Raw genomic sequence first — 26,379 nt, 5'->3', positions numbered from 1 at the left:
AAAATTTTTGACAATCTACTCTACTGTATTCACGAAATTTTTATCTAGTTCTAAGAAAAGTAGTAGAAATTTTTTAGTGTCAAAATATTTTTGAGCTATACAGTGTCTTAATGAACATCGAATGTAAATGTGATATAACCAGACAGTCACAAGTTGCATAACTTTTTTGACTCATGGGTATCCTAAAAATTTAAGTTTTATGTTATGTACCTAATTGTTAAGCAACAGTTACATGGCATTGTAACCGTAATAAAACGTTAACATTGTGACTGCTATCTCTAGCAGCCAGTTCTGACGTTGAAATGTCCGTCAGATTTACGTCTGTCTGCTTCCTTTCTGATGAGTCAGATTGGCATTCAACATGGTTGAATATTTGCAATACATGACTTTTGTTATGTAGATATAACAATTATGTTACATAACTTTGTTACAAGTATGTCATGTTATATGTATATGAATGTGGTCATGTTTGATTAACAATTTCAAAGTACGAATGACCCAATTCCATATCCATATTACTTTCTAATGGAATTAAAAAGAAGGTAATAAATTCGTGTGTCCTAATAATACACCCTTTACATGTCTGTAACGTTCAGTTGCAATCGGATGAGGCGTTTCGGAAATTAGTATGGATGGCCGGACAGACGTACACTCGAAATTTATGTATTGGTATAGATAACGTTCATGTTTTTATTTTTCATAGGAGTTATTTTGGTGAAAGCTACAAAAAAATCATGATTGTGATTATTTTATAATAGAATTAATTTTGACGAATTACCAGCCATGTGAAGTATTTATGATAATATCTGTAACCTTTTATTCTAAACTATCTAAATGTATAATTATAAACAACATAATTACTTGTCTTGTGATCGATATTATTGGATTAAAATAGAATATTTACATGTATAGACTTATAATCTTGATTAGATATCAAGTATAACAATAGCCGTACGAGTGATGTTAAGGTTTTGCTGTAAGTTTTTTGAAAACGATGCACTATTGTTTAGCAAACGAGCTATTGTTATAATATTAACTTTTCTTCTTAAAAGGTTTTATATCATCGTTCACTTCTACAAAATAAAATTTTTGTCAATTATGCATAATTATATAAATGGATCGATTTGGTATTTTTGCTTCTTTTTAATAAGCGATATAACATGCACCTTTAATGCTGTTTACTCAATTAAGGAATGTTTCCTTTATTATTGACATCGATTAAAATTTTTCAAAGTTAAATCTGTGTTTTTCTTGACAAAACAAATATCAGTGGAAGTTTAAAGTATTTATTGCTTTACTAACTGATTCTCAACTATTGTGCATAAATTATATTGCTTTTGTTAACAAAATCTCTTCAAAATGATATTGACAATATAATAGAATTGGCAAAAAAATTACATAAAACATCATTATGATGAAAATATTTCAGAACCTATAGGATTAACGTAACACCATTTGTGTGACGATAATCACTTCAGAAAGAAATAGAATTAGGATTTCAAGTACTGAAATATCAAAATATTTGATCTATTGAGAATTGATTGATGTAATAATTTGAAAATATAGATTTGATATAATTTATGTATGACAAAAGGTAACGCAATGTTAGCAAGATAAGAAACATCATGTGTCAGCGAGATTGTTTATTAAAGTTAGTCTGAAAATTTCATTGGGATTTTTATTGAATTTAAGTATCTATCGAATATGAAGTAAATTCAATATTAATTTTATTCTCACGACGAATTTAGAATAAAGTCTTGTAACTTTTACAACTATTGAGATCTCTTTTGCATAATTTTTTTCTGCATACGTATAAGCGTCTTTCAAAGAAATTGTTTTTTTTTATGTAGGATTGAAGAAATTTAAGTTAATCAATAGAAGAATCAAATCCTTGCTTCCCCCGTCCGAAGGACGGAAATTGAGTACCTCGCCTACTAGGGCATAACTTTGGGAAATTATAACTCTACTCTCTTCGCGATAGCGTTTCCCGGGGCGCGTATACCTGCACCTTGAAACAGACACAGGGATACACGTAACAAGCCCGACGTCTTACGACATACCACTACGAGTCCGACCTCAATTGGCCAGTTGTACCTAGTCCTACATGTCATATTTTGACTTTGCAGCCCCAGGCACAGGGCTTGGAATTTAGCCTCCTGTAGCACCAACTTTATCCGCTTTGGTCGGCAGTCGCTGACGCGTCTCGCGCTCGGCGTGTTCAGAATGCCCATATTCAGACTACCATATAGGGCAGTACGAAAATGGGGCACGATGAACTATAATCTGCCCCCGTGTTACACGACATATCTTAAAGAACAGAAACTTCTATGTAAATCCGGGGGCCATAATCAATAGAAGAAGAGAGAATTGCTCTAATCCATACCCATAGCAAGAAAAATTTACAAAATCATTATACTGATGCTTAATTACACAGGAAGTTTGTTTGCCTATAAGTGTCAGCACTGTAAACCTAGCAGTTATTGCTACGACTGGAGTCGTTTTCTTCCTAATTAGTTAAAGAATGTTAAAAGGGTTGCTATCGGATATAGTACGGATTCAGGAGTATCTCCACTCTTGCCAATTTTTTCCAGTTATGCGCTGGCTGTTCTACCAGATAAGCTATCTCATCAGTCGTGCCTATAATCATCTAGCATGGCTCCCCCTTGATCTGCGCCGTTCCTTATACGGCCCAAATAAGTTTATTTATAATTTTAATGTAACCCAGTACGAATAATTTATTTTTGAAGGTTTTCCCTCATCAGAACTTGATCCTGAATATTCGAATGCTAAGAAAAATACAAAAGAGGTATAGAAAAATATTATAACGTAATTTATAGAAGATACAAAGTTCACTTAGAAAAATGAAAATTTTTATAACATTCGATAATGAATTATTTATTAAGCAAGAGCGTATTTTTATTATTGATATCCTCGAAGAAGAGTATTTGTTGTAACTGATTCGTTAATGTTTATCGTCATTTTAGCTTGAATCTAATTTTTCTCACATAATAGTTTCAACATGATCGTTCCTACTCTTTACTAGATAATATTTTTTGACAATATTTACATGATCACTCAAGCAGTTTTTAAAATTATCATATGTGATAGCTCGTCAAGTTGACATTTTGATCCCTTCCCTTTTTTCTCTTCCTTGTCATCATGCAAACATTTAAATGAACATTGCTTGACATGAAGACTTATAAATTCTATTATGATTTCACTGTTGTTTTTATTTTTCATTAGGACTGCTCAAACTCTATATCACTACTAAGTTCCTAGGTGCATAATATACTATCAATGTTTGATAATTTTTAGAACAATGAAAATCAAGTACAAATGATTGAAATGAAAGTTTGTTCTTCCCAGAATAGGGAACATTTTTTATGCCAACTATTTTTTTCTGTCTATCAGCCTCTATCATATTAACCGAAAAACGCACTTAAACTATTAAATTATTTATAATTGAAAAACTAGCCACTCTCAAAAAAAAAGTGATATAAAAATTCTTCTAAGCTTGATTAAAAAGTTACTGACAAGGAAGGTGTCCCAACGTGTCACCCCTAGTTTTTGTTGTAATTGTTGGATATTATTTCACATCGAATTTTAAAAGGCATATATTTTTCTTTTTATGCAGAAACGCATTTTTTGAGGGTCAAATGGGCATCTAAAGATAACCATCTTTTAGCGCAGTTTAAAGGTTTCACATACTTATAATCAATATTTGTCTAAAAGGCCAAATAGATCTTGATCTACATAAAAAATGAATATTTAAGGATCAATAATTTTTATGTAATAACACCAGAGTATTAATTTAATTTAAATTCCTCCTCAAAAACAAGAAGTTTTATGCGGAACCGAGAAAATCTAGATGGATATCTTTTCATCGACGGAATTGATTTCTCATGTTGAAAAGTTATCAATTTGAACTTTCTAGTCAGCTGAATATATATGATTCAGAAACATTGCATTCGAAGCCCAACTAGAAAAAGGCTATCGAAAATACATGTTTCAGATTCAAATGAACAAAAGTCCAAATCCTATTTGATATCCTTAAAGTTGTCTTAGAGACATCCAAAATGATCTATTTCTGCGTATAACATGGTTCCAATGATGCCTAAAAAGAAGTCAAAACGTTAACTAGACAGGTTTAGAATTTACTTAACAATATAATTAAAATGATAATCCATACGTATAATCAGTCAATTGATGCTGTTGTGATTTTTGTTGAATAATAGTGTTGATTAAATGTGTAATAAATATTCTACTAGTATGATTTAAAAAAATAATTTAAAATAAAGTCTTATAGCTTTTGCAATCATTCTTATAATTCTCTTGAAAATACATTTTTTCTAAAGAGCTGTAAAATCTATTGAATTATATACCATTTTTAATATTTATCAAAACTTCCCTCTCACATACTACTAAATATTCTTTTCATCTTTTTCATAATACATGAAAGTGCAATAAGTACGGATGGGCATTACTATGCTTTCTGAAATGCATTAAAATTTTTTTCGATTCATTATGTGTATGCTCCGTAGAAATGTTATTGATATTCACAGTAAGCTTTGAGAAAAATATTAATTTATAAGTCATAAAAAGAAAGAATTTATTAATTGGTAATGCATTTATAGAATCTGACATTAGATACGAGTATCTGTACATATTTTAGTTTTGCGCTTCATGCTTATCATCATACACTCGGAGAAAAGGTCTTTGTGGAGAAACAGTATCTGAAACAATAGGTATAAATTTAATTTAACTCATTTAATTAATTTTGGCTTCATTTGAGGAAAAAAATCTACTTTCAATAGATAAGTTTATTGATTAAATTTTAATATTGATCTTGTAATCATTACTTAATCATGAATAAGCATCAAACGTATTATAACAAATGATTCACAGAGTTTCGTATATCACATTATCATCTTGTACGAGAATTCTTATGATACATTACATTGGTGAATTAGGAAGAAGTGATCAGAAAATTTTTTACCCTGAACAGCTTATAGTCATTATGATCAGCGTTCATTTATTATCTATCCATGATTGAAAATCTCAAAATACTTTAATTAGTCCTATAGAGGGAATATATAAAAAAATTAATATTTTAAATAATACAGTCAGAAACAATAAAGTAAATTTAGAGAGAAAAGTTTTGACAATTTTTTTCAGAAGTCTTCCAAAAAAATCTTAAAATGTTTATGAACCTTATTTCAAACCATAAACAGTTTATGCGTGTTAATGATTATCAAAGTTATTTTTTTAACTTAAGTGGAAGAAATAAAAAAGATTTTCGAAATTTACACTTTAAATCGGTCGGATAAAAATATTTTGAGTTTGAATACTTAGTGTTAAAAAAGGAATACCCATCAATCAGTAGCGTTAAACTCACAATTGGAATCAATCTAATTTAATTGATGTTATTATAAATTGTCTCTAAAAAAGTCTAACTACTAAAAATATAATTTATTTTTACGACAATTTATTGGAAGTAAATAAAATATTCGTAACTTTCTGAGGTGAATGTTTATAACAAAATTGGATTTTCGCACATTCGAATTACATGTTGTGATTAATATTTTCTTAAGTATAGATATTAACTATATAAATGAAGAGAGAAAGAATTATTGTCATACTTTGTGTAATGTCTAACGACTGGTTACCCGCTGCTTACACGTAATTGGTCAATTATATCTCTTTCAAAATGTCAAAACAGGAGAACTTTTTGTTTCGTTCCATCTTCGCAGCAAGCTAATGTTACTACTTTGCGCGAATTTGATCATACTCTGTATAGAATAAACGTCATGATCAAATTTGAAATTATTATAGCCTCTCAAAGATAGTATGAAAAAGATGAACAAATTATTATTAAATTATGTTATTTCATCCCACAGATGTATCGTAACCTTGAATTTAAAGAATTCAATACATGCGGTAGACACACGGGCCATCTCATTTGTATCCGACAAACAGGATACTTAGTATTCCATTGGTAACATATTTCCTTGTAGGATTGTCGATTCAACTCTCGAATTTCAGCGCGATATAAATACTTTTAGCTGATATTAGCGTGATATATGTCAACTTAATTCATTTTAGGAAGTTGTGAAGTGTTAAGTGACCTATTTTTTTTTAAAATAAGGACTGATAAAGGTGTGACAAGCGAGACATCTGCGTTTTACTGGGACGTAGTGCTCTTCAGCTTGTGATAGTGATAAACATCTACTACCATACAAATTAATAAGTGACTGACCGGTAATCACATTAAAAAACATTATAAATATAAGTAGGCAATTTCTAAACGCGATAAAAAAGACTGAAGATATAAATATAAAAAATTTAAGATAGATTGCTGGTATATATTAAATGCGCTATAGGAAATTCAAGTTTAAGTTTTCGAAGACCGATTCAAAGGTATTGTGAAGTGCGCCTAGAGTAGACGTTTCGTTGTGTTATGGTGAAGTTATGGGAACCTTGTAAAGTTGCCTATCAAGAAAATAGCGTGGTTGAAATCAGTGTAGTTTTGTCAAGGCAGATATTAATCATGGATTCAATCGGTTGGCCAGCTTGGGTGTCTTTTGAGGAAGATCGTCTTTTCAAAATTTTAAGATATAACGAAGTAGACTGGCGTGGAATCTATTATGTACCTGTTAATCAACCATTAGATGTCAATTGCAATAAAATGGATCTTTTTGAAGTAACTAAATTTTAGAAAAAATAAATAAAATTTGATCAATAGTTCGGAATTAAAAATGCTTTTTTCTCAGGTTTATACACGCATGTTAGAAGTGAAACCTGCCGAAACTTATGGCTATATGCCACCGGATGTATTGTATGTTATCGGGCAAATTGCATTGATCAGACTGAAACGGAGAGTACAGCGATTAGAAAATTTTACTTTCGGATTCACAGATTTGCCTTTGGAATCATTGTTTGAAGAAAAAAGTCGGCGTCATTCACGTAAGTATGTTGAGGAATTTTTTTCATTTTTGAAAGAATACTATTATTTACTTGCATTTCATCAAAATATAAATTTCACAGGCTATCCAAAAGTATTTAAATATTTCAAGAGAAGATGGTCCAAATTTTTAAACAAAAAATAAATGACTAATTCGAGGGGGAAAATCGCTTTTTAATTCCATAGAGAAAAACACATTACCTGACGAAAGGGACTGCTACTTAAATATTGAAATTAGTTGTGACAGCTGACAAACTCTTTTTTAAGGATTTAATAAAGTTACAAATAATGATATATTTTACTGTGTCTTTATTATTGAAAGTGGCTGATTCCTGCAACTTCATCCGCGTAATGTGCGTGAAAATGGTTCAGTACCGGACATAAATGTTGTTTGATTTTCAAAGGTTATACATACAACTTTACTATACCATCGTATAGAAAATCATGCACTATTTATATTCGATACTGTACATAATAATAAATTGATCGAAAAAAGTTTTGAATAGTAATTTTGTAGTACAAATAAACCAATTCCAGATACATATTACTTTCTGATGGTATTAATAAGGGGCTGATAAACTCGTAGCTATTAATAATAGACAAAACAATGGGAATTTTATCGTATGATTTACTTACATTATTCCCATTTTCGATTGTTTATGACCAATACAATTGTTATGAGCAAATGAAGTTAGTTTCTATTTCTATCATGTAATTATAAACCTTTTCTCAATAAAAGAAAAATATCCTGTTAAAAAAATCAAAAATATCGCATAAATCTAGTGTGTAATTGTTTATAACTAATCCAATTGTTTTAAACAAAAAGGTTTTATTTCCGTTCATGTTACATGGTTAATAACTCTTTTTCGAGAAAGAAAAAATTCCCCTTCAGTTAAGACTTCACTAACATTAACATCACATTTACATATACATAATGTCCGCATATACATAATTACAAAAGATTATTTTACAAACTTATGACACCAAAAAAGCAAAGGTTCTTTGTCTATCATGCTAAAAATGTGATGATTTTTATTTTTATAGGGTGACAAAAATATAAAATTCGGCTCTTATAATAATTTCATTAGTTCATACATCACAACAGCTTTTTATAGCGTCGGAATGTTTACCGAAATGTTTATCTGCATGAACAAAGTATGTATAGACTCGTATTCAAACTTCATTAACAACGCATGGATAGAAGAGAACTAAGTCGTTCAATGTCAGTTGCTCAAATCGGCTGCAGAAGAGAACACGTCCATTTCGTGAGTTGAACACATTTTTTATCAAATTATGTTGTATATTGTACATTATTGTAAAAGATAGGTTAGTTTCGAGTTAGTGTGAAGATAGTTCCCGCCAGACTTCAATTATTCGAGGTAATCTAATTTATAACAACCAAATGTTTCATAATGTTACATTATTGTGCCACTGTGAGTAATTTACTAGTCGCTCTTGGAATCCAAGGACGTATTTCCGTACTGGGAGGATGAGTACATGTTTTATATATATATACATTTTATGAGATTATGTTTTTGTTCACGATCTAACGGATTTCATTGAATTTTGATAATATAGGAGGAAAAATAGAATGAACAAAGGTGTCCTTGAAAAATTTTTCATACAATATCGCTATTAACCTCCAGTGGGTAGTTGTAACAAATTCGATTGTGTAACTTTATAATTTTGACACATGGTTACATTTCGAGATTGCTAGATTGAATACTAGTATAGGTACTTAAGAAGAGGGCTGGGTGTGCGTATGTATGCTGGTTATGAATTATTGTATCGTGTATTTTGAAAACAATTGATACTGTTCACATGAAACCACTTTTATTTAAAGTATAGGTCTGGTGCTTATTCCGGGCTATAATTTGAGGAAAATCAATTGAGTCACTTTTTGTGTAAAAAACTAAAAAAAGGCAAACCAGCCAATGTTCACAATTCACGATGTTATGAATATTGTTATTAAAAATAATTAAATGTTTGCTAATTTTTCATACTTTCCACGGGCAAGTTAGTCATGTAAATCTACAGGGTTGCACCAAGACCAAATTTTTTAAATCATGCAATGTACAATAGTTAAATAATCATAATTTGCTAATCATAAATTATTGGATAAAAATTACATTTCTAAAGACTAAAGCATTTACAGCCAAAGCTCGCTGTAATCAATCCAGAAAATTTTCACTCTTTCCAATTATCCTTTATTTTCCAATATACCTTTCTCCTCCTACGCTTTTAATCCCCACTCTGCACTGTAAATATGTCCATCTTTTTTTATCAGAATGTTCTTTTCTGCGCATCGACCTGCGCAGACAGTCCCAAATGAAAAATTAGAATACACTGTTTTTGTTGCGAATTCTTATTAATTGATATTTTTTCGGTGGGGAAATGGGAACATGATAACGGTGAAAGCGTTTACAGTCGAAGCTCGTTAGTGTTGACACGTCCGTCCAGGATCATTTGTTGGTGTTATCGTTCCCCTATATCCCTATTACTCGTAAACCTATTCTCCTCATTGCGCATAAGAATGCGCAGAAAATAAAAATAGAGAAAGGATACATACGTGTGATACATAACCTGTATTTAACATATATGTTAACTATAGTGTTAATTGAATTTAAAATACGCGCTACTCACGCAAGATTTCATTAGTTATTAAAGAGATCGGAGTGGGGCTTCTGCTATAGGTCGCAAATTCAATTCATTAACAAATTAATCGTTTAAAATGGGGTATATATGTTAACGTTGTTTACATATATATTGTAAAATATTTGTATGTCGCCATTTAATGATTATTAGACTAACGACAGTTTGTTAGTAATGACGATTACTTGACGATTAGATTGTTTATAGCAACGAGGGGAGAGTTTGTTAATCTCCAGTTTTTACTGAGACTTGAGTTGACCGGACGTATTCTTTCTATTTAATTACTAGCTGTCAATCTTCAATAAACTTTTTCCTTATTCATTAATTTTCTAAAATTGTTATTTGATCTTATTTTACAATATATGTAACCTTGCAAGTTATTGTACAGTACTGGACATAAATGCTGTGTGATTTTCTATAGGACGGTATAGGGAAATCACATATAAAAACTTTAAAAAATTGCACTGCATGTCCAGTATTGTATGAGAGTATAATGCATCAATTTGAAAATTTCAACTCATAAATAATTGAACGTTTATGGTACGTATGTTATGATGTGGCAATATCCTATCTCACAATTCTACGTTGTATAGACGATAAGTAGGTCAAGTTATACAATATGTATACAGTGAGATTGGGGACTGTCGGCAAACTATATTTTACGTAAACAGAAACTGTTCTAAATTTACTAACGACATATGTCTACACGTGGAAAGTAAATCAATCTTTATTCGAAGGCTTACTTTAATGTAGAGTGATTGACGCAGATTGAGCTTACAGGTGTTACAGGCAGACACTAAGACGATAAAGTAGCCTCATACATGTCTGAAATTGTATAATGGAAAAAAAATGGAAGAAACGCATGATCGTTAATGCAGAAGAAAATAGCAAACGTGCGCCATCACCATCAACTGCTAATTACTTCGAAAATAAACAAGTAAGTTAAGAAATGGCAGATTGAGTTTTCGAGTCGAAAAATTCAGTTTGTTTTTAGTCTAATATGAAGAATCTGTTATTAGTAATGAGACTAAGTACAAACTGTTTTCTAGTCTGTCTTTGTCTTTTTAATAGATAAAAACAAACTAAATATCTGTGTTTAAAAATAAGAAAGTGGTAATTCATTCAAGTAAAACTATGATCTAAATTAGTTGATCTTGTTATCAGTTGATAGCTAGTGTAACCACTATGTGATATAATATTTACGAATCATATGTTAAGTAGGAATTCTGAAATAATGAATCAATGAAAATCAAAATCTTTCTTTTTAGAAAGTGAGTTATTGACAAATAGATTGAAATATTATTTTAAAGATTAATGAAAAATCTTCAAGTTGTTGAATATTGTTGGAAAAAATTTTTCGGTAATTATATATATAATATTACTCCATCACTGTCGATTTCGTTAAAAATGGAGTATGTTGTACTTTTAATAATGCTGATCAGGAAAATATATATATCCCTTGTAAAACAAACCGATAAAATGAGACAAAAAACGACAGGATTTCTATCCAGTTGTCCATGCGTTTATCGTACGCTATCGTACCTCTAAAAGAAAATTTATTTCCGAATAGAGATTGAAATCGTAATCAATCCGGAACAATTTTAATTAAAATCTGAGACACATTTCTCGTCATATCATATCGTTTTGTGTCGTAAATTACGATTAGAGAAATTTTTGTTATCTGTCATAACTGAGCGTAACCAGAAATCTTGTCGTGTTCAATACAGAAATCCGGACAAACAAAAATATGTATATAATTTTCAATCGTAACGTTTGAATAAGACGTCTATCGTAATCTTTGACAACCTTTTGGAGAACACAAGTTTATCGTATTAAATTCGGCAAACATAAAGGGCAGTCAGCAACGATAAACACAAATATTTATTTCGTGTTCTATTGTAATGCATTAACAATATTATATATACTAGAGAATATCCGATCGCATCATGTCGTAATCAATCGTTCATTATTAATTATTCACTGGAGAAGAGACTGTCGTTAACCGAATGTACGTATTCTGTTCATTTTAGAATATTCGATCGTATTCAACCGTCCATATTCAATTTATTACCGCATGTACTATTTTATTTTGTCGTAATCAATCGTCAATAGATTATTTGTTTCTAAGCTGTAAGGATATTTTACAGTTTAAAAACTAATTGTGTACCTGAATTGTTAGAGAATTCCACGTTCACTTTATTTTTTACTACGTATATTTAATACTCAGGGAATAAGGATTTTTTTATCAATTTGTTTAACCTAAGAAATTTACAAAATGTTTTGTAATCGCAAAAATGAATAAATCTTAATTTAAAACTAAATACACGACATTACATACAACAATTATTAAATAATCACTCAACTGAACTCTAATTAACACAATCATTCTCATTTTCCTTTTTATCTATAAATGTAACTAAAAAATACGTTCATATGGGCCTATTTTCTATTTGTAAATTAAGTATCAGAATAGCCTAGTGTACAAATATGTACAATTGGTTACGACAGGATACGGTAGAATATTCTCTTGTGAGTATATTCATGATTCATTACGATAGACGACGATAAAATAATCGGGTGAAAATAGAATTTTCGATTGATTACGATAAGAGACGACAGATGTTTTTTCCAGACTCCCGTATTCAACCGTATTCGAATACAGTCGAAGATCGTTAGTGTTGACACGTCCGTCCAGGATCATTTGTTGGTGTTATTGTTCCCCTATATCCCTATTACTCGTGAACCTATTCTCCTCATTGCGCATAAGAATGCGCGGAAAATAAAAATAAAGAAAGGATACATATGTGTGATACATAACCTGTATTTAACATATATGTTAACTATAGTGTTGATTGAATTTAAAATACGCGCTACTCACGCAAGATTTCATTAGTTATTAAAGAGATCGGAGTGGGGCGAAAGACGAGCAACACTAGCAAAATCATCCTGTCAACACTAACGAGCTTCGACTGTATCATAGGTTACGATTCAGAAACCGTCATAATTACGACAGAAAACTTTCCTATCGTTTTCTATACGGTACTGTCGTTTTTTTTTACAAGGGATATATAGGGTGCGGGTTAACTTCCAGGCTAAAGCCAATTCGGATAGAAATTGTTCCTTTCAGCAGCAGCAAAAGTACCCATCTGCACACAAAAACGTATCTGTTTAAATTTTGTGTAGATTTTTTTTGTAACATATTTCTGCTCTAACAGTATCGAAATTTATATTGTGAATGACTTTTTTTTCTAAATAGTAATATTTCATGTGCATAAAATTCGAATTTTATTTTAAGGATAAAGTATCGGAGAACGTTGGACGAAGTAAGTTTCGAAATAAAAAAGTGGGCAATAACAGCTTTGGAAAATTAAGTACAAAGGAAAAAAATATTTTATTAGTGAGTAAAAAAGAATAAATCTCTCGAATTTTTCTAATTTTTCATTAAGTTACAATAACTACTTTGACCGATTTGATAATTATATTTCAGGCGAGACTGTGGAGATCAGACTCTGAATCATCAGAATCGAGTATTGATTCAGAAACATGGAAAAATGTAAACTTTAATTTAATATTATCCCGATTTTTAAGGAATAATACGAACAATGTGTCTTAAAATTCAAATGTTTCTATAGCTTGCAGATTCCTTTGCATCAAATTTCACGAGTTCTGAGGAAGAGGATGAAACAGAGATACCGGCTGCATCTCAGAAGAAAAAAAAGTTGTTTATGAAAAAGGTTAGTAATCTCTACTTTATCATCTAACATTTTCTGAAAAATTTTTTATTATGATTACTTTTTCTTAGTTTTTACTTTCAAATACCAATCAAATAACTAAATCTAATAATAAGAAGTATAGTTCAAGAAAAAAGAATAAAGCTGAAAATAACAGATATATAATGACGTAGTAATCAATAAAGTCCTTTGCTCGCTCACATATATATTAACTTATTTCTTATTGCTATTCATACAATCATGGAATAACTTTTGAAAGTCTAGCAATAACTTCGGTATGTTGTCGAACCGCAAAATGGAGATTGTTCAATTCATACGGATTAATAATGACAAAAAGTTTTCAATTCAACAATAATTAATTTATAGCCCAGGAAACCTTCGAAAACGCCAAGTTTTTCCAAGATACAGAACATTTCGGAAGCCAGTAGTAATACGATTAATGAAAAATGTCCAGCTCCTAAAAATAACCGAAATTCCAGTGAATGCAATATTAACATACGACCAACAGAACCCTCGTCATCATCCTCAACTCCGCAGGTAAATGATCTTTTCATAAGTTTTTTTTAATGTAATTGTTACTAGTTTATACTCAATTGTAATAGTTTTTCAGTATATTCAATTCACTGTTACTCACGAGTACGCAGCTCTGCCATATACTGAAACGTTACAACGAGCCCTCAATGTCGCTGTCCCAAACGGAGTTAATGACATCATCGATTCCAGTATAATAGAACACATCACCTCAAGTAATATATTTTGTTTTTTACATTACGGTAGAGTTAACCATTACATTTGATAAAAAAGATTTTGGAATTTTTCAGATGCATCCCTGTTACGTTCCAACTTAGATTGCACTATTCTTACATATGATAAATATCTGAAGCAAGCGGACTTGAATGCAGGCATATCAGGTCTATGCTTATCAATAGTTAAATAATCTACATTCCAATACGTAGAAGTAAAAGTAACGTATTTATTCACCAATAATTAATGGCTTGTATGAACTACAAATGCTCACTCAAATGGGCAGTTATTTCCCGTATTAGCAGATAGCTCTTCTTCTCGGAAATCTCAAAATTAATTTATAATTCTTACTTGGTTTATTCCTATTATGAGTATACTAGATGCATGTCGATTGGCTATATAGATATCCATAAAAAAATGGATTTTAGTGTCCATAATACACATAAAACTTCTAATTTTTTTTGTAGTTTAGTGCAAATAAAATCCTCAGTTTTATTGAAGAAGTTCATATCTTTAGGATTCTTACTGATGATCTCTAGCTACATTAGAAATTGCTCTAATTTATCATTCATCAAGCAATTCTTATTTTGTATCACTGTAAGAAAATTTTTTAATTTTTAGCCTCATTATGGTTTATGACAATACAATCTGATATTAAATATTCTCTTTGTAGACGTCCACTCCAGCATTAGAACGCTGCAGCAAAACTTTGATGAATTTCGTTCTGACGTATTATCATTTTTAAAAAAAAACGAGTCATGCATACCTCAAGGTCGTAAAAGTTCAACTACATCGAACAATATTAATTCTGAAGTTTTTAGAAAAATTCTGGATGATGAATTACCATCGAAGTCAGTGGCGGAATTTGAGAAATTGAATCGTTTACTTGCAGAATCAGAAATAAATCGTTCGGAACTGGTAAATTTTTGTGCTATAAAAATAGAGTATAATTAATCGATTACGTAAAGTTAAGTAAATCAATACGAAAAGAAGATAAAAATGGATAATTAATATTCACAGCTTTTTTGTTTCAGATAAATAGATACAGCATTGTCATTAGTGGTGAATCATGCCTGAAAAACTGTATAAGCAAACTCATGTCATATACGTTGAGTCATGTAGTACAATCAGCCTATTCTGGATCCGGAAAGAAATTTCGGGGAACAAAAAAACTAAATTACAGTAAAACGGAAACTTATAAGTGTTTAAAAGGTAAAAATAATAAATAATCAATGTCATTTTCATACCTTAGAATTGTTATTTAAATTTGTATTGATTTTACAGATGTCCTAGAAAAAAAATTTGGCGTTGAATATCCTGAATTAAAAAAACTCAAAGCTCGAGTGGGACAATGGTTGGCAAATTATGTGTCAAGGAGTAAATAATAGGAGACTAATTACTGCAGATCTTTCCAATCAGAAAATTTTCAAGACAGTTCTCAAATTTATAAAACATTATGATATATTCATATAAGTTATTAGTATTTTGTATAATTATTTTTGAGAAAATATCGTCAATGCATACTTAGTGAATAAAGTCGTTTGTATAAAAACTGTTTTACTCTTTTAAATAAAAATATGAAATGACAAAGAAGGCTTGATCGTCCGACTATATTATCTAAATAACGTAAATGAAAGTTATCTCTACTACGCAACATAAATGACGACCAATTTTTTTACAGTTATTTTAGAGATGTACACATATGAGTAGTGGGTCTCGATTCCTGACCGAGACAAGACTCATCTATAATATTAGTCTTTCCTCTGACCACGATGAGCGGGAGGCTTCTCAGAGGACAGTCAAAGGTGTAAGCTATCGTTCTGATGACTGAATAGTACAAAAAAGTACTATTACCGCTACGATAGCCTTGGGGAACAGGGCGACAACCTATTGTATACAGCCTTACTTGAGAAGAAGCTCCGTACAGGTAGACCGCAAAATTCCTCACACACTCTCTCGTTATCTTAAGCTGATGCTGTGGAAATGAAGCTGCCGAAGGTAGGACGATTTCTTATGGAACTGGGACAACCTCTAAGGTTGACTCAGTCACATAGATCTTGCCTACCTGATGCTGAGGAAACCGGGGGCCACGGGGCTAGCATGGAGGTAAAAAGATAATGTTCAATTTGAACCACCATGGAAGTCAACGAGGACTGTTCAGGGCTAAAAAAACCAAGGCAACTTGGGAACCTGGGACTGCAGGCCTAAGACATGAGACGACTGCCTTTATTGTGCAAACAAATCCAGCACAATGATCTCGAGGCCTAGCACTGGGGTAGGCAGGACATTTAAAGACACCTTCTTCGATCAAAAAAAAAAAAAAATATACAAGCATTCAAAAAATCTTTGCATTTTTAACGTTTGTTACGTCATCTGAAAAGTTTGTTTAAAATGTAATGCTATGATTGGTACATGTCTAGACATTATTTTATAATAAATAAACATCATATTCTAATAATTATAATATGTAATTGAAGTGCCATTTTATCTACTTAAGTTTTATTTTGCATGTAGATATTAAGATATGTATGAAGTAGAGAAGTTACAATAGAGTTGTAATTGATGGAGTTGTCCACTTCCCTACAGAGATCATTCAGTTTCTGTCATTTACAAGTGTTCGACTTACATCTCAGTTAGTATACATCTCTATCATCACCAAAAAAAAGTCTATTCCATTAAACTCTAACAATTACAGCTCTATCGTAAACATTTATGTTTATTTTATTATCTGTTCATTCAGTTTATAGCTCTATTTGTCATTCAAATCACCTCCTAACCTTCATACGGTATCACATAGACGATAAACGAAATGGTAATACAGATATGGTAATAGACATAGTACATGTATGAAATGTTTTAACTTGAATGTCATATTGATTTACATGCTGTTTTTAAGGGCAAGCAAATTTTTTATCTGTTATTAATCTTAACATAGAATTGAAAATCATTTTCTTTTATAACCCTTCTGAAAGTTAAAGTTTCGTCCCAGTTCTGAGATCCAGAATGACTATTTCTAATCTCAAAACTGGAAACAATGTCAACTTTTGGGGAAGTTCTGACAAAAACAAGTATATTTACCTCAGGAATAAAGTGAGAGATATCATACCATGTGTTTGCCTTCGGCGTGGGGAGCAATTTTACATGATATAATTCTGTTTCGTCCTGTGGTTCTTAGTATACTCTTTCCTCTCTGTTATGTGTGCTACTGAATTTGATCTTGTTTGACAACTCAATTAATGTCTAGATTTTTAAAAGCTGACATACTTCTTACTATAATTTATTACTTACCGATCATTTACTGTCCAGATATTGATTAGATCTATTTCATACTTTATCGAGATTCTATATAGAGTCAGACTCATGTAATTTCTGCAGCTCAGGGGATACAATCATTTTTAACCTCACTTTTCACTAAACACACGCAGTGATACTAGTAGGGGAACTCTAGCTCCGCCTAGCAGAAATTAGAGGTACAGAAATTACAGGAATCTGATTGTATGTAAGGATCGATGTTATGCTGTTAAGTTAAGGAAAATAAATAGAACAAACGATGACCCAAGCCTTAACTTTATTTGTTACATCTACGAAAGCTACTACCAAGCAAAAATACAAACTACATAATATACAATCTTATTTTAATTACCTATCTAGATTGTTTTTAAAAAATGAGACCATTTGGAATATATCTAATTGCAATTCCCAGCGCGATAAACTTAACTCTACAAAGAAAATAAATTGATGAGAACTACATTCATAATAGAACATGCATCTACATTGGAAAAATGCTGTATGAAATTAAATAACACTAATTACTGATTAATCAATCTCTTTTCTATTTTTAGTATACTAAAAAATTCATGTTTAATTAAACTAAGATTTACTAATAGTAAATATAGAATTATAACTATAAACATACGTATCAACTATATATAAATCCTGTTTTTAGTGTAAATATGCTATTTTTTTTATTCAATAATAGCAAAGATTTTGACGACTACTTATATAAAATACAAATAAAACATAATTATGTCACAAGCAAAAAAATAAGAAACTTAAATCTAGAATTCACATAAACTTGCAAAAAATTCAATTCTCTACCATGTATCGTGCAACGTAAATATTTTTAATTCTACACTAAAAAAAAATGAACAAATCAACATTTTGTTACTTCCAGTCAATTAGTTGCTCACACTTGCATTAATAATAAACAACTTAATGTCTACTGTCAGAACTAAGAGAATAAGCAGAAATAATGTTGACTTGTACTCTTAGAAAAAATGCAAAGGTAGGTACGTCCGTAGCTTTACCGCATCTTATAATTTTGAAAAAGCACATCGTAAATGAAATTCCATAAAATTTTCCATACAAGACTAATTTAGCTTCGATCAATTTTCATTTTTCTCATCATGGAACTATATGATATATACTTCGGCTGATTTTGAAGTTCATACGAAGTTTGAAAATAATATTTATTGAATTCTTTCCACCTAATTCACTATATTATCAACTTTAAAATAAAGCTAAAGACATAAACGCTGTCCTCACTAAGAGATCGTTTAAGCTGACTTGCTTTGACAATTATAACATTAGGGAAGTTTTCTATTTTTATAAATTTCAAGCTGGTTTTCCATCTGTCTTTGAGATTTTTCCAATTCCAAATTTACCTTGCGCATTAATTGAAGAACCTTCTTTATTAAGTTAATATGGCGACGGAGATCTTCCAACTGTTCTGCTGATAGAGATTGACCTGTAAAATAGAACCTTCTTTGAATAATTCATTAAACTTGAAAACTAAAATACTTCTATGTAATGTAACTTATTATGCCCGTAGAGAGGAACCTAAGTGACCGATTATCGACCAGTGAAAAAAGGAGATTTAAATAAATTCTTGGTAACTCAAGTACTCAGAAATGCAATCATAATCAATTACAGATAAACACAAAACTTTTTTGAAAATTTGTACAAAAAAACAGTGATGGAAGATATTTTATCATAATTTGTTATATATAAAATTTCTTGTGCACTACGAGACCCAACGGATCATTATCTTGAACACAATAACATCAAAACGAGTCGTACGAGTGTGCACTCACCTTCGGGTCGTGCGCATGCGCCGCACGTCTCGGCTGACGTAACCGGTCTGAGGTAATAATAGGCAACTTAGATTCACAATGTACTTCATGTGAATTGTATATAGAATTACATTAATAGAAGACCCCAATATATGTCAATGATGAAAATTATGGTCCCTACAAACATGAAAATATTTTACAATATCGACACAGTTTAACTTCATCTTGAATTATATTTTGATTTTAGCTACTCCTTTAGAAGAAGTTCTAAAAATTGTGTATAGGCTATCCTTTGAAAAATTCTACCACGTGCGTACTTTATCCTTTTTACACGGATTGTTAGCTCTTCATCAGTTTATCCCTTTTACTCTTCGAGTACGATAAACCGTTCGTAATTTATTAATTAATATTTCGGAAACTGTGTTGTATTAATAAATCAAACTTTTTTTTAAAGTTATTACACTACAATTGTAAGAAGGGATTCCAAGCTAACATTATGTTTCTAATTAGACTTGCGGATATCCTGTATAGTAAAATGTATAAGACTTTTTAAAACGTGAACTTTGAAATTAAATATCTCTTAAACTATAGTACATGAATTCCAGTCTACACATATGGGTAAATAATTAATTAAATAATAATCTGTCCAAATTTTAAAAAAATCCTAAGAAAATGCATTTAACGGAATAACTACCTTAAGAAGAAAAGATATGAACTAAATCCTCTGGATAAAATATTATTGTAGACATTATACGCATACATAATAAAAAGAGAATACTCACTGTTGTAATCGAAATGATAAGGAGTTATACATGCTTGCACATGCATTTTTTCTTTTTCGAGTCGATGTAATTTTGAAACGGACATATTCTGTAACAAAGTATGAAGTACTATCAGCAAAGTTGAATTCATGACATTGAATTCTATTTTCATGTATTGTTACTTTGCACACAAAAAAAAATTAATGTAAAAATAATCCAATCCACTTACCACAAGGTTGTGCTCAACGTTCATCGAAGGAAATATTCGTTCAAACTGAAGATAAGTCTAACCAACAAAGATTTTATATAGGAGTATAGTCAGTCTGTTACCGACTTCAGTCTAGATATCGTTCATCGAAATCTTGTCTGTACGATCTCATTTTGTACGATCATTCAATAATGGATCTTCAGACGCACAAAATAATGTTCACATTCCTCTAGCATACTCCTTTTTTAACCTTATGTAAAATTGATTTGGTGCGCGTCAAGGTCATGAGTAGATTGTTATGATATTTTTAACCTTCCTTAAAATTGTAAAAAAACAAAAAATATGCACAAATATGTATTCAAATCGATCCAGAATATTCCCATTTATTGTTCTTATACAATATTTTTGTTAATTAAACCATGTAGTAATAATATCGGGTAACAACGACATCAATAACAAATTACTTATATAAAGAATCAGTTTCCGTTTTAGTGAGTATTTACAATATGGTAAATTAGCCCTTGCCAACGTCTCATAGCTCAATCGTATCTATAGTGATATTGATTTATACGTAATCGTGATAAAAATAGGCCGACTCCAATCACGGGTATCTATCAACCTACAGGAAAAATAAGGATGGTGAGTACTTCGTAAAAATCTTTTACTAAGCATGTCTCGATATTATACCTTCGCATTATGATTATTGCTCCATCTATCTATACCGCTACATAAATTTCCGGTGTCAGTCTGTCTGGGGCCGGGATAATTTCTGAAACGGGCAATCCGATGGCAATAAAATTTTGCAGACATGTAGAGGGCATTGTCGGAAATATTATAGACTACTTTTTGTTTATGTAAAGTGTTTATAATAATTAAATTTGTTATGAACAATGATAAAAGGGATCTATGCCATACATCTGAGTTGTTCATTTCAATAAAGAAGAGTTTTTTCAATACCATTACAAAGCACGAAGTCACAACATTGAGCTAGTTACTATGTAAAATCAGGACTTACAATAATGGTAATAATAATGAATCATCTACTAGGTAGAGTTAACACATATGCAAAGCTTGGAAATAAATGTTTGCACTAAAATGAAAGAAGGCTAGCAAGGTTCGATTTCAAACACGTTTTACAAGTCTAGGTTCTAGAAAACCTGTGTAATTTAAAATAGTTGTTTGTCTGCAGCTATCTTGTGGAAGAAATATACATATAAAACATATGAATAAGATAAAATCCTTATTGCAGTTTTCTGTTAATTGATAAAACTGATGTTTGATGTACAATCTTTTTAAACCTTACTATTCTTAAATTTTCAACTTCGATTCGCCAAAACTGGTTTAACGAAAATACGTCTTTTGCACCTGAACAAATATTGTAAAAATATTATTAAATTTCCGTGACACATAATGCACGTTGATAAAAAAATTTTTTCAATTTTAATCATATTTATATTATTATCAATTTATGAAAAATGGAGTATAATGCACCATTAAATGCATCAACCAATTCGGTGTCTATGTAAATATGCGGTGTATCTGCAACACGGACGTTTAGATATAATTTACTTTATAAGTTACATTGAAGTTTTAATTTTTGTAGCAGAACAAAAAATCACAGACGCTTACGAAAAAATATAACGTGTATTTTAACTCGGACATTGCTGATTAATCATTCAGGTTAATAACCTTAACTTGTATTGTCTGCGTCTACTTTGATGTCTGCTGCGAATGTTCTATTATTTTTTTATGATAACATTTAGAATATAAGATATATTCAAAATACGATAAAATACCAGTTTTAGATTATACTAAAAGTGTACAAATAACAGTTACTAATAGCTTTTACAGTGGTTGCCAATCATGAATTAAATATTATGAAGAGTTAAAGAAGTGAGGAGAGCCAATACTGGTACTTTAACTTTATCACTTACCTTCCTTAAGGTGAATCCCCAAGAAAAAAAGAAAATCCCGCCCCAATTTAAAAATTATCAAATTTTATGGCCCAGAATTCTATGGCGGATATGTTACAAAGTAATTTCATTAAACACAAATTAAAATCTAATTCCAACTTTCAGCTTCAACTCGTCAGCGAGAAGCTACGACTTCTCGACCGACTTAATCGTAAGCTTCAACTCTCGATTGCTACCTAAAACCAAGAGCACCAACTCCTTGCCGAAAGGCCACAACCCTCCGTGGCTACAACCCTTCAGGTCTTAAGGCTGGAAAGCTCCAACTCTCCAGGTCACTAAAAGGCTACAACCTTTTAGCCAGAGCTACAGCTCTCGCTGATCTCTTCAGTCTAACATTTCGGAGATAAATGTGTCGACTGCAGAACAATCGGCCCTACTTATACAGCTTGACTCCGCCCCCTTTGCTATCCCCCACCACCATTATATTTCTTATGACCCTCCCTCTCTAATACATGGTTTTAATAGGCTTTGCCAATAATTTAAATTTCGCGCTACTTTTCATGGGTCGATAAATCTATTTTTCTGATTATCGATCCATTAGACAAATTAATTTTCTATAATATCGGTCTAAAAACGTAACTTCGTTACAATGGTCTGTAACTATTTCACAAATTTTACGTTCAGGATGAACTTTGAGGTGCCCTGTTTTTTCTTTAGATCCAATCCACAAAACTGTTCGATGCACTAGATTTATTTATATTTTTCTTAAAGTGTATAATAGACCTCTATACGTGTTCATAAGAATGATGGAAATGGCATCATGACTAAATGTGTGGCGTTGGAACCATGTTGGGTGATCTAAGGTTAATAGCTCGGATTTATAAAGTTGAAGTTCTTAACAGTTTGCGTTTTTCTGAATTTAAATGATTATTCTCATATAAACATCAGTGCTGTCTAATGGTCTGGGTGCGACCTAAAAGGTTCAGAGGACCAACTTCCCAGTAGAAGGAATGACAAAATTTAGCTAGTTGATCATTTCCTTTGGTTCTTGAATCGACATAAACAATCACTAGACTGATTTTGTTGAAAACCTAATCAGTTCTTAGTTACGTAATCAAGCATTAAATGAAATTTGTCCTACGTCGATATAATTTTTTACTTTCGAGATAATTGAGGCGACAAATAATTCCAAATGCATATACGAACGTACGTACATACACAGACATTCACTTAAAAACTTTTTTCTTGACTCTGGGTACCTTGAAACGTGAAGAGTTGTCAAAATTTGGGATTCGCAAAATTGGACCCATTACAATAACTTCCCACTGGGAAAGAAATTTAAAGGAATATTACGAATAATGATGACAGTCTTTTTATTACCATTTTTTAGCATTGAAAAGAATAATTATAATGTTAATTGTGAAGGAATAGTCAATTCTTACATCTTTTGAGATTCTACATTTAACTAAAGAACAAATCTTGCCTGAGAAAATTAGTAGATGTCAGCATTGTATGTTCAATTACGTCACCGTCCAGAATTGAAGTTCGTTTACTGTTTCAAAGTTAGAATAGTGGCAATTTCTCTCCTATAAAAAAAGTCGCATCGATCTTATAATGCTTGCAAACGATTTTTGCTTTGTCTTTTTGTGCAAGTTCATTTTTTCAAAAACTTAGAAATACAAGAAGCAAGTAATTGCATGTTTAATGTTGAAGATGAACCTTTTGAAATACCGATGATTTATTTACTTTAATCATATATAGTTATTAATTAATTGAGATTTACAAGCCCATTTTTGCAATAAAAACAACTATAAGAACAATATAATACTATTTGAGGCTAACGTCTTCTTACTCAACGATAAGGCAACAACAAATATATTAAAAAAAAATAGTTAGTGTCTGATTTTAATTTAAATCAAATTATGTTCGGAGGATAAAATTTATGTATATTGCTATCCTATTAAGAATAAAGAAAAATCTATTTTTAACTTAATGCTAAACTCAGATTGGCTATATTAACTCCAAGATCAAATCAGGAATAAGTAAGTATTTGCTTCGCTCGAAGGAAAATACATATATTGTAATAATACATAAGTGGTTTTCGGGAATATCTAGGTCTCTGCTACTAATGGAGCTCAATGAACCTAAGGACTCCTAACGTATTCGGTGTAGGTGAGGCCCACTACGGTTACTTTGACGTCTTTTAGGTAAAACAATTATACTGGAAGAGGCAATATCTGAAATCTTACTGATTCTGTGCTGCATTCCTCCCTAAACTTTAACTTTCTCTGATTCTATTAAAAAGAAATTTGCTGCTAACTTATGTTTCATCGGTGTGACTCGATTACACAAATATGCTTAATCTATTCTGAATAAATCTCCACAATAATCGTTTAAACGCCAGGTGTTGTCTTACTTTAACACCAAGACTTCAGTGAGCCTCTGATACTTTTACCACTACATTTGTTAAAGCTCCTTGTTTCGGTAAAGATGGGCCAGGGGTTCATTTGGCCAAATTTTTATCATGAACTCAAACTGAATAACCAAAATTTCACACAATTCTCTAGATTCTACACTGAATTAATTGATGAATTTCCTTATAATGGACTATTCATTTATTTATAAAACAATGCTATTTATCTTGTACAAAGGAATTAGTTTACGCTTATTGTACAACTTCCTCTCATTTTTCTGCGTATTCTCCCTCTTCGCACGCTTTAAAATTAATCTGTTATCTATACAATTATTTGACAATAAACTCGATTCGCATTCTTTACAATTTCATTACAAGTTCTATAAACCGATATTCTGTTATGATATCTAGCTGATAACCGAACCGAGACTTCTCGCTAGGTGAAGGAGTTAATAGTAATGCCGAAATACGTTGATATCTTCCCAGTCACTGGCTAGTTCCCTCAATATTGGAACATTTCAAACTGACCCCAAACCATATAAATACTTGGAGCTTCCTGCTCCTCGAATTTCTAACTTCTCGGACTGACACAGATCAACTAACTCTTGCTGCTCGGAACTGATGTCCGGCATGTTCACGTCATTCCCTCTTTTTTCTTCCTTTATCGAGATAGCGTTATGTTGCGTGCGCAGTAAAACTTGTACAGATAGCATTAAAGTTATGTTTTAGAACCTCTGGTGGCTACTCGAGAAGTTTCCTGGTATTTAAATATTGGGCGCGAAACCCGAGCTGTTTTGGTCATGTTACAATATTTATAGGAAAATGTGTTTGTTTTTTCACAATACAGATAGCATATAGTCTATTGATCATATCTTACAGAAAGCTCTAATTTGCGTGTGGATCCTACTTAACTTTTAGCACAGGCATTTTCTCAAACAGTACAAAAATATTAAGACCACAATACAGCACAGGTAGAAGAAGTGGCTTATTAGTGAAACATGATTTTGCCCTTATTATTTATTTATAATTATTAAAGTCATAAATTGAAAAATTGCTTTAACCTTTTGATATCAACAAGAGTACAGATAAAAGTGCACTTAATACTAAGAATTGATGCAGTTCATTTGCCAAAGTGTCATCATGGAAGAGAGTATTGTTAACGAGAAAATCATAAAAAAAAGAAAGTGAGTGTCAGTTTTTATTTTAAAAAATTAAAAACGATTAAAATAGATAATATATTTCTTGTTTATATAATATTTCAGATTAAAAAAAGAATCAAAATCTTTACAATCGGGAGACTCGAAAAAATTGCAAGATAACAAATCGGAGAAGTCAAAGTCTACTAGCAACGAGCGGGTTCATTCAAAAGTAAAGGTAAGGAACTTCACTTTAATTAATTGTCCTTTAAACTTACAAGAGTTTAAACTAGATGTTTCGATAGTAATTGATTCTATAATATCAAGTATTGTTGTGAAAAAGTCAGATAACTGAAAGTTGCAAGCGTATTTCTGCATACGTATAGAACTAAAAGTCCTACTACGAATTCATTTCTTAACAAATAGATTTGGTTGTTTCAATTTATTTAGAATATTATGTTCCCGGGAAAAAATAAAATAGATCTACATTGAAGAAGATGTATTAAATTTTTTTTATCATCGAGATCAGCGGAGATCTCTGTAGATATACAGTAATTTGTGTAGATTTTTAGTGATCTTACTCGATATGCATAGCTTCATTTAGATTAAATTTTCTTTAGTTTTTTAGATATGAGTAGATCAAATTAAATCTAAAAAACGGCGAAAATGTGGATCTGTGTAGATTTATTTCATTTTTCTGGGTAATTATTAGTTGTCTGTTATCCGAAAATAATAACCAAAATTTTAATCAACAGAATTTATGAATATGATTTATGGAATTTTCAGAT

General features: G+C 31.0%; 3 protein-coding genes across 3 annotated transcripts; 2 read left to right on the top strand and 1 right to left on the bottom strand.

The window, feature by feature from the left end:
* The first annotated feature begins 3,663 nt into the window (after positions 1-3,663).
* Positions 3,664-15,772, top strand: LOC118063786 (uncharacterized). Its single transcript, NM_001414606.1, has 10 exons — positions 3,664-4,745; positions 10,394-10,550; positions 12,909-13,010; positions 13,101-13,166; positions 13,246-13,347; positions 13,711-13,881; positions 13,955-14,090; positions 14,762-15,006; positions 15,123-15,300; positions 15,373-15,772. The coding sequence occupies exons 2-10, from the start codon at positions 10,452-10,454 to the stop codon at positions 15,471-15,473; spliced, it is 1,200 nt and encodes a 399-aa protein (NP_001401535.1). The 5' UTR covers positions 3,664-4,745; positions 10,394-10,451; the 3' UTR covers positions 15,474-15,772.
* On the top strand, positions 6,147-9,121 carry LOC118063788 (uncharacterized). The gene is made up of 3 exons (NM_001409508.1): positions 6,147-6,700; positions 6,771-6,963; positions 7,045-9,121. The coding sequence occupies exons 1-3, from the start codon at positions 6,458-6,460 to the stop codon at positions 7,104-7,106; spliced, it is 498 nt and encodes a 165-aa protein (NP_001396437.1). The 5' UTR covers positions 6,147-6,457; the 3' UTR covers positions 7,107-9,121.
* A 1,867-nt stretch (positions 15,773-17,639) lies between the features above and the next one.
* Positions 17,640-20,179, bottom strand: LOC118063790 (uncharacterized). Its single transcript, NM_001409505.1, has 3 exons — positions 20,151-20,179; positions 19,943-20,030; positions 17,640-18,835 (listed from the first exon to the last, which is right to left on the bottom strand). Exons 1-3 carry the CDS (start codon positions 20,172-20,174, stop codon positions 18,675-18,677), a joined length of 273 nt encoding a protein of 90 aa, NP_001396434.1. The 5' UTR covers positions 20,175-20,179; the 3' UTR covers positions 17,640-18,674.
* Positions 20,180-26,379: the final 6,200 nt, after the last annotated feature.

This window comes from Chelonus insularis, unplaced genomic scaffold (genome assembly GCF_013357705.1).
Source record: "Chelonus insularis isolate UGA/USDA-ARS -01 unplaced genomic scaffold, ASM1335770v1 contig_147_pilon, whole genome shotgun sequence".
Taxonomy (NCBI): domain Eukaryota; kingdom Metazoa; phylum Arthropoda; class Insecta; order Hymenoptera; family Braconidae; genus Chelonus; species Chelonus insularis.
Note: the sequence above shows the minus strand (reverse complement) of the source record. Positions and strands in the feature narration are given on the sequence as shown.